This window comes from Hippocampus bargibanti, linkage group LG12 (assembly GCF_051943395.1).
Source record: "Hippocampus bargibanti isolate YZ-2025 linkage group LG12, ASM5194339v1, whole genome shotgun sequence".
Lineage (NCBI taxonomy): Eukaryota > Metazoa > Chordata > Actinopteri > Syngnathiformes > Syngnathidae > Hippocampus > Hippocampus bargibanti.
In genome coordinates this window covers 8888893-8903625 of record NC_142745.1, presented here as the reverse complement: position 1 = coordinate 8903625, position 14733 = coordinate 8888893, and the positions used below count along the sequence as shown (strand labels likewise).

The 14733-nt window shown below is 41.1% G+C and overlaps 1 protein-coding gene across 1 annotated transcript; it reads left to right on the top strand.

The window, feature by feature from the left end:
- The first annotated feature begins 349 nt into the window (after window positions 1–349).
- On the top strand, window positions 350–14664 carry pbrm1l (polybromo 1, like). Its single transcript, XM_089009293.1, has 30 exons — window positions 350–452; window positions 697–849; window positions 928–1025; window positions 1708–1855; window positions 1976–2134; window positions 2278–2394; window positions 2486–2554; window positions 3274–3372; window positions 3459–3544; window positions 3788–3879; window positions 3964–4180; window positions 4553–4694; window positions 4771–4856; window positions 4938–5217; window positions 5308–5413; window positions 6762–7401; window positions 7943–8151; window positions 8234–8422; window positions 8658–8815; window positions 8894–9139; window positions 9784–9929; window positions 10014–10171; window positions 10253–10436; window positions 10516–10723; window positions 10826–11024; window positions 11095–11250; window positions 12249–12413; window positions 12682–12746; window positions 13329–13515; window positions 13860–14664. The coding sequence occupies exons 2-30, from the start codon at window positions 715–717 to the stop codon at window positions 14021–14023; spliced, it is 4908 nt and encodes a 1635-aa protein (XP_088865419.1). The 5' UTR covers window positions 350–452; window positions 697–714; the 3' UTR covers window positions 14024–14664.
- Window positions 14665–14733: the final 69 nt, after the last annotated feature.

Sequence of the window (14733 nt, the reverse complement as noted above, 5' to 3'; positions counted from 1 at the left end):
GACGTCAAAGACACGCACGACTGTGAACGTAGTGCAGCATGAAATCATTTGGGGGTAGGAGGTGGGGGAGTAAAACAATGTCAATCAAAAATGAGTTAATACCGCAAAGCTGAAAATAAGGGGATTTGGTTTGTAAATAAAATCATTTAATAAAGGAATTTGAGGAAGCACGAATCATCCAATGAACTTGTTATTTTATGTGACAAAAAAGTTTAATTCTACTAAATTTCATTCGCGTTATTTTTGGCACACGATTTTTGTGTATCTTGAAAGCAGTTGTAGTATTATTCCAAGCCTCTAGGTAGAGACAGCGCGCGGTCGTGGTGCTTGTTTTCGCCATATACTATAAACAACCCGAGCTCAACTTCTTCCGGGTTAGAGTTTTAAAACACTGGCTTCTTATCCTCTACATCTTCGCTCAGGGAATTACAACTATCTTCTCCATATTTGCGGTAAATTCGTTTTGCAATAGCTGAGTTATTACCTACTTTCGGTGTGATTTATTATACAAATATATAGTTTGTCGATTTGTTCGGCCAGCGTGTGTAAACATGCTAACAAGCTCTTTGCTTTGTTTCATCCATCCAAGTGGTTAGCGACTAAGTATACACTTGAAGCACGATTCTTGTACTGTTTTCATTGAAAAGACTAGCGTATACATTTCAGAAATGGGACATGCTTTCTATTATTTTCTAGCTAAAAAGCAGCCCATCAATGTCGAGCGCGAAGAGGAGAAGAGCGACTTCACCCTCCAGTAGTGTGAGCGGAGGAGGAGATCTCGACGACGTTTCCACCCCTGGAAGTGGTCGTAAAAGAAAATGGGCTTCCAGTGTTGCACCTGTAGACACTGTAAGTAATCGATTTTGGCGATGAGGCAGTTGGATAATCTCCAAAGGCACACAGCGCTAATTAATGCCTGACGTTTAGATTGCTGTTTGCCACGAGCTGTACAACGCCGTCAGGGACTACAAGGATGATCAAGGGAGAAACCTCAGCGAACATTTTCTTAGGGTACCAAAGAGAAGGTAGTGTAATGCATTATAAATATTCTGAAAATTAGTTCTCGCTTGTGTCCTGCTTTTCCAACATGACCATCAAAATCACATGGTTTCATGTTGTACCTAAACCATCAGCATCCCAAAAAAACCCACCACCCAAACTCTCGAACCGTTGCATCCGAAAATGCCACCCACCAAACAATTCTTGCAAAACGTTTCTTACAATGACACAGTTAATCGATATCACCATATATTTTCTGATTTAAATAGTTCTCTGCAAAAGCAGAAACGTACCAGTGTTGTATTTTTCCTTCAAAGTAAGACATTTGCAACCATTTGCTTTTATTTTAGATAAAAACAAATATATTTGTGACAATTTTTCTGACAATTATATGATGGTGAATAAACATTTTTCATTAACGGCCCTGCCAATTTAAAAAAAGTCTAGTTATTGAATAAAGGAATGGTTGTTTTAATTTCCAATTAATCAATTCATTGATTTATTAAAGTAAGCATTAGTTGCACACCTAATTGAGATTCCCTGTCACTGAAATGTTTGAACCACGAGACAACTGGAGATCAACAATGTTTTCCCTTTTTTAATCAGAACTCTTACCGATGTTTAACTTTCCCTGAGCTACTTATTCCAAAAGAGGAAAAAGACCTTTGATGGTTGTTAATCGTGTGTTCTGCTAACTCCATTCTCCAGAAACCTGCCTGATTACTACGAGGTGGTGTCTCAGCCGATTGACATGACAAAAATTGCACATAAACTGAAGGCTGAAGATTATCAAGAGGTCGAGCAGCTCACAGCAGACTTCCAGCTCATGTTCAACAATACCAAATCCTTTTACAAGGTAGCAAACGTTTTAACTGTCTTTGATTCTTTTTGTTGCCCAAATTATTTAATTTCCAGTGCATTTCACAAGTATTATTGTGATTCTTAAAATTGTACTATAATTCTTGCCATCAACCAGAGGGACACCGAGGAGTATCAAGCTGCCAGCAAGCTGTGGATCATGTATTTGCACACTAGGAATGACTTTTTGCAGAGCGGAGATGGCGATGATGATGACGACGATGGGGAGGAGATGATGGATAACCCAGGGGCGTCAACAGAAGATGAGATCAGTCAGGTGATACATTGTTTTCAGACTCATGTCATGTGCAGTTATCCACTGTCCAAATTGAAAGCAAATATAAAACAGAACTTCAGACCAGCCAATAGTAATAGTATTTTATCATTCTGATTTTTTTCTTTTAAATCATGGTCACCCAGGTGTCCTCCGGCAATTTAAAGGAAGTGTTAGAGCAACTCCTTGCAGCAGTGGTTTTGTACAGTGACCCCTCGGGTCATGTGGTCAGTAAACTATTTGAGAAATTGCCTTCCAAATTGGTAAGTATTGATTGATTTATCAAATGATGCTTTTGTTACCCAGTCCATGTAACTGCAATCTCTCATACCATTTTTTTTGTTTCTTTGATAGCATTACCCAGACTACTATGCTGTGATAAAGGATCCCATTGATTTGAGAACAATCGCTCAAAGAATACAGGTAGCTACATTTATGTTTGCAGTTTTCCCGACTGGCCAATTATAGGCTACTAGACACAGAAAGAAAGAAAAGAAATGTCGGGTACAGCACTAACTTGCGATGTTGTGCTGCAACGTTTGTAACCTAGAAACATTGAATGTTTATTCTTGAAAAAGAAAAACAGTTTAATGTGTGAATATTTCTGTGGGGACAAATGTTGATATTTAATAAAACCAAACAAGGTAAATGGAATTTCAGAGACTTCTGTTTAAAAAAATTAAATATTTTACAAATTCTAACAACATATTCAAATAGGAATAGATTTTATAGCAGACAAAGTTTCACAAATAATCTAAATGACGCACCACGTTAAGTCCATTTCTGCACTGAATTATTTTTTTGGTGTAACATTCTCCAGCACCTCAGTGAGTTTAACCACCTCAGCTTAAATGCGTTTGAGCATTTTGAAACATATACAATGCCTTTCATTGCAACTTAAAATAAAAATAAGCACACAACTTTAAATTGAGTCAGGTTTTACACATCTTATTAAAAATGTAAATAATTAGTCAGAATTGGCTACATCAATGGACCACAAAATGATGCCAATTTTTTGGGGACAGCCTCTTGTTCCTTCCAGTAGTAATAATAATGCCCACACCTAAACATTTACCTGTTGTTTGAATTTAGAACAAAATGCATTCATTTTTAAAACCTTTTACTTTTTCTCACTTGCTCAGATGGGATACTACAAAAGTATCAACGCCATGGGCAAGGACATCGACCTCATGGCCAAAAATGCTAGAACCTACAATGAACCCGGATCGCAGGTTTTTAAGGTATGCCCTTTTTTAATGTTTTTTTGTGTTGCTTTTTTTACCTTTGAGCCATATAACTATCAAGTTGTCACAATATGTCATTATAGGATGCCAACACCATAAAGAAAGTGTTCCTCCAGAAGAAAACGGACATGGAACACGCTGAACCCACAAAATCGAGTCTTCGCATCAGGTAATTGACTATTTTTTTCCTAAACAATGGCATTAAATAGTTCTGCCAAAAAAATTCAAGTTACACAAAAGGAAAAAAATCACTACATTGGTCTGCAGCATCAAGAATATCACAGTATTGTCTCTCAGTGTGTAGTCAGACTGAATCAATTAAATTTGATTGACTTTTCTTGAAAAGTTTTTGAATCAATACTAAGTTCTAATTCCCTGGGCCACGTTTTTCTTCCTCTTTTCCCTTAATAAGAAATCGCAGATCTGGTCAGGGAGAGCGACTTTCTGGGGTCAGCGTGGCTCTTCAGTATGGCTCTGAGAGTGAGGATGACCCTGTGCTCTCCGGTAAGTATCACTGGGTACCACCGACAGTTGGGATGGAAAAACATTCTTTCACATGCGCATCCAACCAACCCAAATTTTCCACAGGCTCGGTTTGCTATGACGAAGGCGAGTCGGAAGCTGAGAGTCAGAGTTCTTGCATGGAGATGAGCAACCCCATCTTCCAGCTTTATGAAGCCGTGCGAGGCGCGAGGAATAGCCAGGGCCAGCTGTTTTCCGAGCCCTTCCAGAATCTGCCATCACGCAGGGAATATCCAGATTATTACCAACAGATAAAACAGACTATGTGTCTGCAACAAATCAGGTAACGATTGTAAATGCGCTTTGAAGGTGTCTTTGGTTTACTACATAGCTCGCGAAACATTTCAGTGGGGGAAACAATGCACGATAAACTGTAATGGGGCATTGACTCACTCTCGCAGACACGATAATACATGTATCTGTTTCGTTAAATGACGTCGTCTACCTTTAAAACGCCTTGCAGCGCTCTCTGTGTCATTCCTTCTTACTGCCATGAGCACCGTTTTTCATTTGTGACACATCGATGTGTTCTGATTCCAAATTCAAGTTACATCCGTGCTGTAGGAACAGAACTCTGTAGTCAACAAAAGACAGGGCAAAGACAGGGTACAGGGCTACACGTCAATTCTGGTGGCATTTTCCCCCTTTATTATAGGACAAAGATGAAGAATGGTGAATATGAAAATGTAGAACAAATGGATACCGACCTCACTTTGATGTTTGAGAATGCAAAGCGATACAACATGCCCAACTCAAGCATTTATAAACGGGCCCTGAGGCTTCAGCAGATTTTGCAGGTAATAATTTATTGTGTCTTTCATTGCGCTTCGTTTCGCACAACATTTTAATAATTCAGTCCATCCTTTTTTCCAGGCAAAAAAGAAGGAGCTTCTGAGAAGAGACGATGAGGATGGTGACAGTTTGCTGTCATCTGATGCAGGCAGTACCAAGAGAAAAAGGTATCAAGTCATTTTCTCCCCACCTCCTCCATTTAACCAAAGGTAACCGTTTTCTCATTTGATTCCATTCTGTTTTTGAAGTCACAAGAAAAATATTAAAAAGAACCGAATGAAAGCTCTGTACGCTGCGGTGACGGACGCCAGGGAAGTGGGCACCAGTCGCCGCCTTTGTGATCTTTTTATGGTCAAGCCATCCAAAAAGGACTACCCCGACTACTATAAAGTTATCCTGGAACCTATGGACCTAAAGACCATAGAAAACAATGTTCGCACAGAGCGCTACGCCACGGAGGACGCGCTGATGGATGATATGAGGTTGATGTTCCGTAATGCCCGGCATTATAACGAGGAAGGGTCTCAGGTACGAGCCTATTAATGTCAATGTCATCTTTGCTATCACACGCAAAAAAAATATATATATACATGAATAAAACATTGCCTATCGCTGTAGGTGTACAATGATGCTGACATCCTGGAGAAGATACTTAGAGATAAGCGCAAGGAGTTGGGACAATCACCAGATGAAGAGGACGTGAGCTCTCCCAAACTAAAACTGAGTAGGTTATAGTTGTATGATTTTTTTTTTGTTTTCTTTTTAAATATGTATGTAAATGCATTAATTGATTCGGAATAGGAAGAGAACACAAGTGTGTCACCGCCAACAACAATGCTATTTTATCATCAAATTTCAATGCAGTGAAAACAAATTATGGAAGCAGATCATTCATTCCAAAAAAACATTCCAAACACGACACACGTCCTTACACACTCATAACAATATTGGTGCATTAACCAGTGTATTTTTTAATCGCGTTTAACTCATTCACTGCCAGACAATGTGCAAAAATGTGTCCACTGCAGTGCCACAGTTTTTGTCATTGTCACTCGAATTCCAGGACCCACAGAATATTGAATTTTAGGACTACAAAAACATTCAATGCAGCGTAAGAAACCTTAGACTCTCTTCTTACATCAGAAAAAAAGAGTAAATTCCTAAATTATATTGGTCTGAAGTTATATGAGCTTGAAATGAGGGCGTCTGTCCAAAATACAGTGCAATATACATATAATATATTGGTTCATATAGCGCTTTAACAACAGCTGAAGCTGTAACAAAGCGTGAACATGGAAATATGGGAAATGCTTCCCCCTTGTGGAATAGAAAAAACATTGCCAGAGGCCATGGTGAGCACTTTATCAGCACCCATGCATGAAATAACAAATCCCGAACCAATTCGGGAATAATAATAATAATAATACATTTTATTTTCAAGCGCCTTTCAAAGTTCTCAAGGACACTTTACAGTCACAGACAAGCATAGAAAAAAACTCACAATAATAAAGAAAATACAACTGGCGCTCTACCTCATATTTTCAGTTTCTGAATAAATTAGTGAACGGCAGTGAATGAGTCCTCCAATCGTAGCTATTCAGTTATCACAATAGGCACCCTGATGTATGGTCGCAAAGCTGGGATCGAATGTGAAATTGTCACTTAGGTTTGTTCAAACACTTAGATTTATGCCAAATGTTGTGTGCTCAGGTGTCCAAATAAGATGTTCATGTGGAATTTCATTCTCATAACAAAACGTCAGTGGCGTAAATTCAGAGTTAAATAGACATGGATTTTTTTCAGATACAATTTTATCATAGAATCCAATTCAGCTATTATTCATCGAGCAGGCACATTGTGTCCATACTTGGCTTTTTGATTTATGTCTCTTGTAACAATGTCACGTTTGTTTGTTTGTACGTCTAGTTCGGCACTCAATAAATTACAGGAAGTAGAACAAAATCAATGTCAAAAGCTGTTAGCTAACTCTGGTCATTGGGCTCCTCATTCCCTCAAGTCTGTTTTGATTGACTGGTTTCATTGACTCTCCATGTATTTATATATTTTTCCAGGAAAGAGTGGCATTTCTCCAAAGAAAACCAAATATCTCACCCCGCTACAGCAAAAGTTAAACGAGCTCTACGACGCTGTGCGCAACTTCACTGACCGCCGTGGCCGCCGCCTCAGCACCATCTTCCTGCGTCTGCCGTCTCGCTCTGAGCTGCCCGACTACTATGCAACCATCAAACGACCCATCGACATGGAGCGCCTGCGCAGCCACATGGCGGCGGGACGTTACCAGGACGTCGAGTCTCTCGCTGAGGATTTCACCGTCATGTTCAACAACGCTTGCATGTACAATGAGCCCGAATCGCTAATCTACCGGGATGCTCTCGTGTTGCATCGGGTGCTCCTGGAGACACGCAAGCACCAGGAGGGAGGGGAGGATTCTGGGCCGCCTGCTGTGGGAAATCTGGTGCGTGAGATGATTCGGAACCTGCTGGTGTCAGTTCTTGGGCACCAGGATGAAGAAGGCCGATGCTACAGTGACTCCCTGGCTGAAATACCCGCCGTAGATCCAGACACCTCAGAGAAGCCTCCACTAAACTTTGACATCATCAGAGGGAATGTGGAGCGTGGCCGCTACAGGAGACTAGATGTCTTCCAGGAATGTGTGTTCGAAGTGCTGCAGAAGGCCAGGAGGATGCACAGGTACTTTTTCCTGACACCGTGGAATTTGTCAAATCTTCTTTTCCTTTCGTCTTTTCCCTTCAGGGGTCGCCACAGCGAATCAATGTCCTCTATCTAACCCGGTTTTGTGCCTCCTCTTTTCTCACACCAGCTACCTTCAAGTCCTCTTTGACAATATCCATAAACCTCCTCTTTGATCTTCCTCTCGGTCTCCTGCCTGGCAGTTCAAGGCTGAGCATCCTTTTCCTGATATATACCTTGGAATTTGTCAAATAAAACTCAATATTTGTTCGCATCTCTTTCGGCCAAACAAATTATTTAATTTCCAATCTAGGGATCTACATATATGTAGTGTCGAAGTTGATTGGTTCTCAAACTACGGCCCGCACGCCCCTCCAGGACAATATCAGAGACATTTTTTTTCAGTCTGGCCATGTGACATGTGAAATCTTTTTTTTATTTTTTATTTTTAAATAACTGTCATTGCTTTCTGTAAAATGAACTTTAAAATAGTATGTTAACTCTCGGATGACCGACTCATTGCCTTATTTGTCTTTTGCAGGACCGACTCTGAGGTATTTGACGACGCAGTGGAGCTGCAGCAGTTTTTCATCAAAATCCGGGATGAGCTGTGCAAAAACGGGGAGATACTACAGACCACCGCACTCAACTACACCTTGAAACACTTTCACAGCGACGTGGAGCAAGAGAAGAGGGAGAAAATCCCCAAAGAAATTGAGGAGGATAAGGACAAGGATGAGCCGAGTAAAAGTATGCGAGACACAACAGCAGCGTGTTGATTTGATCTTCAAAATTAAACTCTTTGTTCTTGTTCTCTTTTAAAAAAAAACAGGTCTAAAAGAGAAGAACCTGTTAAGTGAACTATGGCGGCCCGAGTCACATCCAGATCTTCCGTACAAGCAACAATGCACCTTTGAGAGTACCACCTACCAGGTTGGGGAGTATGTCTATGTGCAGCCATCAGAGGCCAACTTGAAGCCTCACATCATCTTGGTTGAGCGTCTTTGGGAGGATGACCGAGGTTAGTCAACCATTTCTTTCTTTATTTATTTCAATCAATCCTTTTGGGGCCATAAAACAAATGTGATCTACACACATAGCTATGAAAACTTTACACATACCTGCTCGAATGCCATTTTTTTTCCTAATTTAAAAGAAATATCTGACAAAGATAAATGATTAAAAACTGGTATTTAAAATCATGTGGCCTTTTTTTTAATCCACTAGCTAATTTCGTTTTGTTTGTATATATGCAGGTGAGAAGTGGCTTTATGGCTGCTGGTTTTACAGGCCAAGAGAAACCTTCCACATGGCCACTCGCAAGTTCCTGGAGAATGAGACCTTCAAGAGTGACTATTACAACAGAGTGTCCTTTAGTAAGGTCTTGGGCAAATGCGTAGTCATGTTTGTGAAGGTAAGCCTGAAAGACGCAAAGAGAATTCCCTCTTGATTTTTACGGAAGCTCCTTATGAGGCTTGTCTGACAATTGCAGGATTACTTCAAACTCCAACCGGAGGGCTTCAAAGCTGAGGACGTGTATGTTTGCGAATCCCGATACACCGCCAGGTGCAAACTGTTCAAGAAGATTAAGATATGGGCCGTGCCTCCAAGCCCCGTCAAATATGTCCCACGGGAAGTGCCCCTTCCTGTCGTCCGCTTTGCGTCTGTGTTTGCTAAACCTGATCTGGAGAAACTTGAAAAAATATCCTTTGCGGACAGCAGCAGTTTTGTAGACAAGGTGAGATTTTAACTTTTCTGTTTCTGAATTCAGAATATTGAGTTTTAGGACTACGTAAACATTCAATTCAGCATAAGACACCATCGATTTTCTTCTTTCATCAGAAAAAAAGTTAATTTCTAAGATATGTGATTCTGTAGTTATCTGAGCTTGGAATGGGGGCGGCTGTCCAAAATATAATACAACACATACATATTGATTTATATAGCACTTTAACAACAGCTGAAGCTGTAAGAAAGTGCTAACATGAACAAAATGCGAATGCTGCCCCTTGTGGATGTGAAAAACATTGCCAGAGGTCTGACCAGCGCTTTATCGGCACCCCCCCACCAGAAAAACCAAAACCCGAACACATTCGGGAATGGCGCTCCACGTCATGCTTTTCAATTCCCGAATGTTTTCAATTTGGGAATGGCAGCGAATGAGTTAAGAGGCATGACAGACATCTTGTTTAAATGTGTTGATTTTAGCTTTTCGTATTTGCTCCTGTTTATCTGTGAACAATCTGGGTGTAAAGGAAAGTTTTAAAGACAAATGTTCACTGGATTTAATCAAGTGGCTACATGTACTTGACACATTACGAGATATTTAGGTATGAAGAATAAGGGCTATTAATTCACGGGTGTGTATATTTAATTTTTAAGGAGAGAGAGGATGTGCCCATGGAGGTGAGCGGCGCAGACCCGGGCTCGCAGTACTATGAACAGTTGCGCTACAACAACACATGGTTCAAAGTCGGGGACTGCGTTTACATCCAGTCACATGGCCTCTCCAAGCCTCGGATCGCCAGGTAAAACTGTTTCAATATTTTTGTTTTGATTGATCAGCATGCGTGTGTACTTTTACACAATTGCCGCCTTTGATTGGGGTGTAGGTTGGAGAAGCTTTGGGTGCAGAATGGAACAACTTTCTTCTTTGGGCCCATCTTCATTCACCCAGAGGAGACTGCGCATGAGCCCACAAAGATGTTTTACAAGAGAGAAGTGTTTCTGAGTCACTTGGAAGAGACGTTGCCCATGACATGTGTTATAGGTGCTGTGCTCATTCCCGAAAAAGACACCATATCAACTTTTTTCTCTTTTTCTGAAATCAACGTTTTCTATGTTCTCTCAGGCAAATGCATGGTGTCCTCGTTCAAGGACTACCTGTCATGCAGACCCACGGAGGTTGCAGAAGAGGATAATCTTCTTTGCGAGAGCCGCTACATCGACTCTGAGAAACAAGTGAAAAAGTTCAAGGGCCTGAAGCGCTTCTCATACTCTTCCAAAGTGGCGGAGGACGAAGTCTATTATTTCAGGCGAGTCCATTTGTACAAAGCGGTCGTGATTCAATGCACAACCGGTACGAGGCTGAATTGATTTAGTTGTTATCTGCAGGAAATTAATAGTTCCGCAGAAAGAAGCGTCTCCTTTTTTGAATAAGAAGATCGACGAGCTTGAGGTGAAACTAGCAGATGTAGAGGATGGAGATGACGATATGGATGAGATCGACGATGATGATGAAGGCATGGAAACGCCTTCAATGCCTCAGATGCAGACATCTCTCAACAGCGATATGGACGGCATGCCTTACACACCTTCTCAAGTATACATTCACGGACCTCAGACAACTAAATATCCCATTTTTTTTCCTCATAATAAAAAGTACACATTAAACTGCGGAAAAATGCTTTCTTTCTAATTGCAGTCCACACCAAAGATTAAAGGTTTGTCAAAGAAGGAAGGCGCCAAAAGGAAGATCAACATGAGCGGCTACATCCTATTCAGCAGTGAGATGCGAGCAGTCATCAAAGCTCGACACCCGGATTTTTCTTTCGGTGAACTGAGTCGTCTGGTGGGCACCGAATGGAGGAACCTCGAAGCCGTCAAGAAAGCAGACTATGAAGGTGGAACCGGCAGGAGATTGCAAAAATCCTAAACTGTGGTCAAAGCGTGACTGTTTGCGTTTTATCACAGAACGGGCGGCCAAAATTGTGGAGCAACAAGAACGGGATAGGCCAGCGATGAAGCAAGCGTCCCCGAGATCAGGTACCCCCTTAGGGTCACTGATGGGGGTCATGCCTTTGCCTGGCACTCTGGGCATGATAAACCAGACCATGACACCAATGTCAGGTAACCCCTCTCAGACACAGCACGAGTGTTTGACTAGACGGCAGCAAGAACATGGGACAGGAAAAAGTCTTCACATTTTAGAAAAAATGCATCCGTGCAAAATCATCTTTTTTTGTAATTATTTTCCACTTTTATTATCACTAGCTCTTTTTTTACAACTGCATGATCGTGACATTGCATGAATAACCTATTTGACTGTAAATTTTCCATTCTTGTTTTGCTTGCTAACACTCATTTATTCCCTTTCACATACAGAGCTTGTAGTTTTTCATAAGGAGGCCCTTAATGATTTAATTGTATTTTTTATGTGGCAATTTGACAGATGTAATCTTTTCAAAATTTTGGTGGCCACTCTTTGGTTCACAGTTTTTAATATTTGACCCCAATCTTTCAATTCATCGTATGATTGTTGGTTATGGGGATATCTTAATCGATTAAATGCTTTTCGAGGCGCAAATAACTCTACGATAGCAAATCGAGTGATTGTGCCATACTTTGGGTTGGTGCTAATATTTTTGGTATTCAACCTCCCTAAACGTTTACAATTCAACCAAAGTATTGTGAAAAATATATATTTATACCGTATTTTCCGATGTATAAGGCACACCGGCGTATAAGCCTCACCCCCAATTAATGGTGCATTATCAAACTTTTTCCATATTTAAGGCGCACAGGAGTATAATGCGCACATTCAATGAATGAAAAAGTTCTCCAAATATAATATGTAGATATATAATAGTTTTCCAAGGGTGCGCCAAGAGTTTTCCTTTTGGGTGCGCTTTATACACCGGAAAATACGGTAATTTGAAATAAATAATTTTTAAAAATGAGCTAGAGCAATTGCCTGCCCATACTCAATAGCAATAAATTTGTGTTTGTGAGGCCTCTTGGTGAAAACGGCCAAGTGTGCGTCACGGTAGTGCATGTCATCATAGTCAGCTGCACGTCACTTATGCATGAATATGTTGTCATCCTCTCCTCGCCCTCTTCCCCCAAAGGCATGATGGGAGCTTACGGGCCACCATACATGCCCTTGCAGGGCCCGCATGAGGGTTTGTTGAGTGTGGCCCCAATGTCACCTTACCAAGCAGGGGGACCGCACCTTCCTCCTCACCATCTCCAACAAGGTGGTATGCCCGGGTACCCGGGCATGCTTCATCATGGTAAGGGTCTACTTGTGGTTGCCACACCTGATCACTTGGGGGGCCTTCGTCTGCTCCAGGTGATGGGATGGCGCCCATACGGGCTGTCCATTCGCAGTACTGATGCATGAGATAGATAACACTGGTGCTAGTACTAACATTGATCTGAAGTCATTTAATGTGGGACATTCTTTTTTTTTTTTTTGGGGGGGGGGGGGGGTCTTCTAAAAGGTACAAGTGCTGTTGTACTGTAGTTCTTTGCCATAGAGTAACGATTCTTATTCAATAGGCATGATGGGGGCTGCAGTGAACGGTCTGCCAGGAAGTCCTTCTCCAGGGGGTTTCATGCAACAGGTGAGACATAAACACTTACCGGCACCCATATTACACTGTGAAACATGTGATGTGAAGATCTTATGCGATGCGGCAGTTTTTGCAAGATATCTCTGTAAAAGTGGTTGATTATTGCTCCGCAGCATTCAAGCATACCTTCAAATGTTGATACAAATGATGCTTTCTTTATTATTTGGATTTTTGCCACTTTGGATGCTTTAGTGCAAGGGTGTCAAACTCATTTTTTTTTGCCGCAGGCAACATTGTAGTTACGGTTTCTTCTCAAGAGCCGTTCTAAGAATGTTTCATTCCCTCCACACATTACATAGAGAGCGCACAACTAATTGATGAATGACTAGTTTTTCAAATCATAAGTCAAGAATAATGACTGTTATTGTGGTTTTCATACGACGGGTTGAAATTCTGGCCCTCGGGCCTTGACTTTGACACCTGTGCATTAGTGATATGTTGTTCAACCCTTGAGCAAAATGAAGTTGTCCCACCAGCAATTTTCACACATCCATCTTAATAGAACTACCCTGGTTTCTATTGTATTTTAATTGACATTTCTGAGTAAAAAAAAACATTTTCTTTTGACTTCAGCCAGGGATGTTCAGCCCAGGACAGCATGCTCCCCCACCTTACCCAGGACAGGGCCAGACCCCGCCCATGTTTGTCGCACCACCGCCAAAGACTCAGAGGGTGCTGCATTCGGAGGCCTACCTGAAGTATATCGAGGGTTTGAATTCAGACTCCAGCACGGTCAGCAAGTGGGACCAGACACTGAAAGGTTCGAAAGTATGCGACTTTTATCGACTTCTTCCAAAAGAGCTTGATGATTTACATGTACAAATCTTAATATGGCTTGATAACTGTTCGAGTGATTTTCAAAAGTCATTTAACAAGTTTTAAGCGTGTCAGGGGGATCAAACTGAGCACATTTCCCCATTGTGGGACGATTCAAGGCTTTCTGATTCTGACAATAAAAAAAATGTATGTTTAATGATGTTTAGCTACATCAGGGGGGACACCTGACTCCAATACTTCCCCATTCCATGATATTGAGCCATATCCCAAATGTGTCACTTGAATTCTGCATTCAAAATCCTAATCCAAAACTTGTCTCCACAACAGCTAAAAGGCGAGACACTCACATGACCAAAGATCAAGAGAGCCGGCTGCCGACTCACTGGTTGAAGAGCAAAGGAGCCCACTCCTCAATGGCGGACGCCTTGTGGCGCCTCCGCGACCTCATGCTGAGGGACTCTTTAAACATTTGTCAAGCGTACAACATGTGACGGACGCATAGGGCTCGTGCCATTTTTAACCACACCTTAGGCTTAAAATTGGAAAGGAACTGTAGATACTAGAAGCAATATTTTATAGCAATTGCTCACCAATTTTATATTTATTAGTAATTATTATGAAGTTACACATGTGTGCATTTTCTTTTTTTTTTTTTTACTCCGTGGATAAATTTTGCTGCAAAATGTTGGCTTATTGGTACTGTTAAAATGAACTTATGAATACTATTTAACGATGAGTTGTTGCTGTGTTGAGTAGAATGCAAATGTACAATATTTCCTCAAATGGATGCCTTACCCCATTGGAATAAATGAACATCACGCCTCAAATAGACACCTCCTGCTCCTTTGAGAACAGGAAAGATCTTCCACCATACCACCTTTTCTTTGACCTCTTCCATGTGTCATGGTTGTCTTTTTCACAGGAAACGTACGATTTGTAAACCTGACAATGAAGTCTAAAACAAGAGTGTTGATGTGTTCAGGGTTCTGTCATCATTGTCATTACCACAGCACCTTGACATCTGTAAACCTGAATACAGTTTATAACACACAGGCTTGTGTCCGCACTGGAATATTGTGAAAAAAAATGTGTGATATTATACTGAAATAAAAATGGTGTTGGAAGAAAACAGCATGTGTTGTTTCCATAGTATATTTCACACCAGGAATGTAATAGATATTATAACCTCTTCAATCTAATC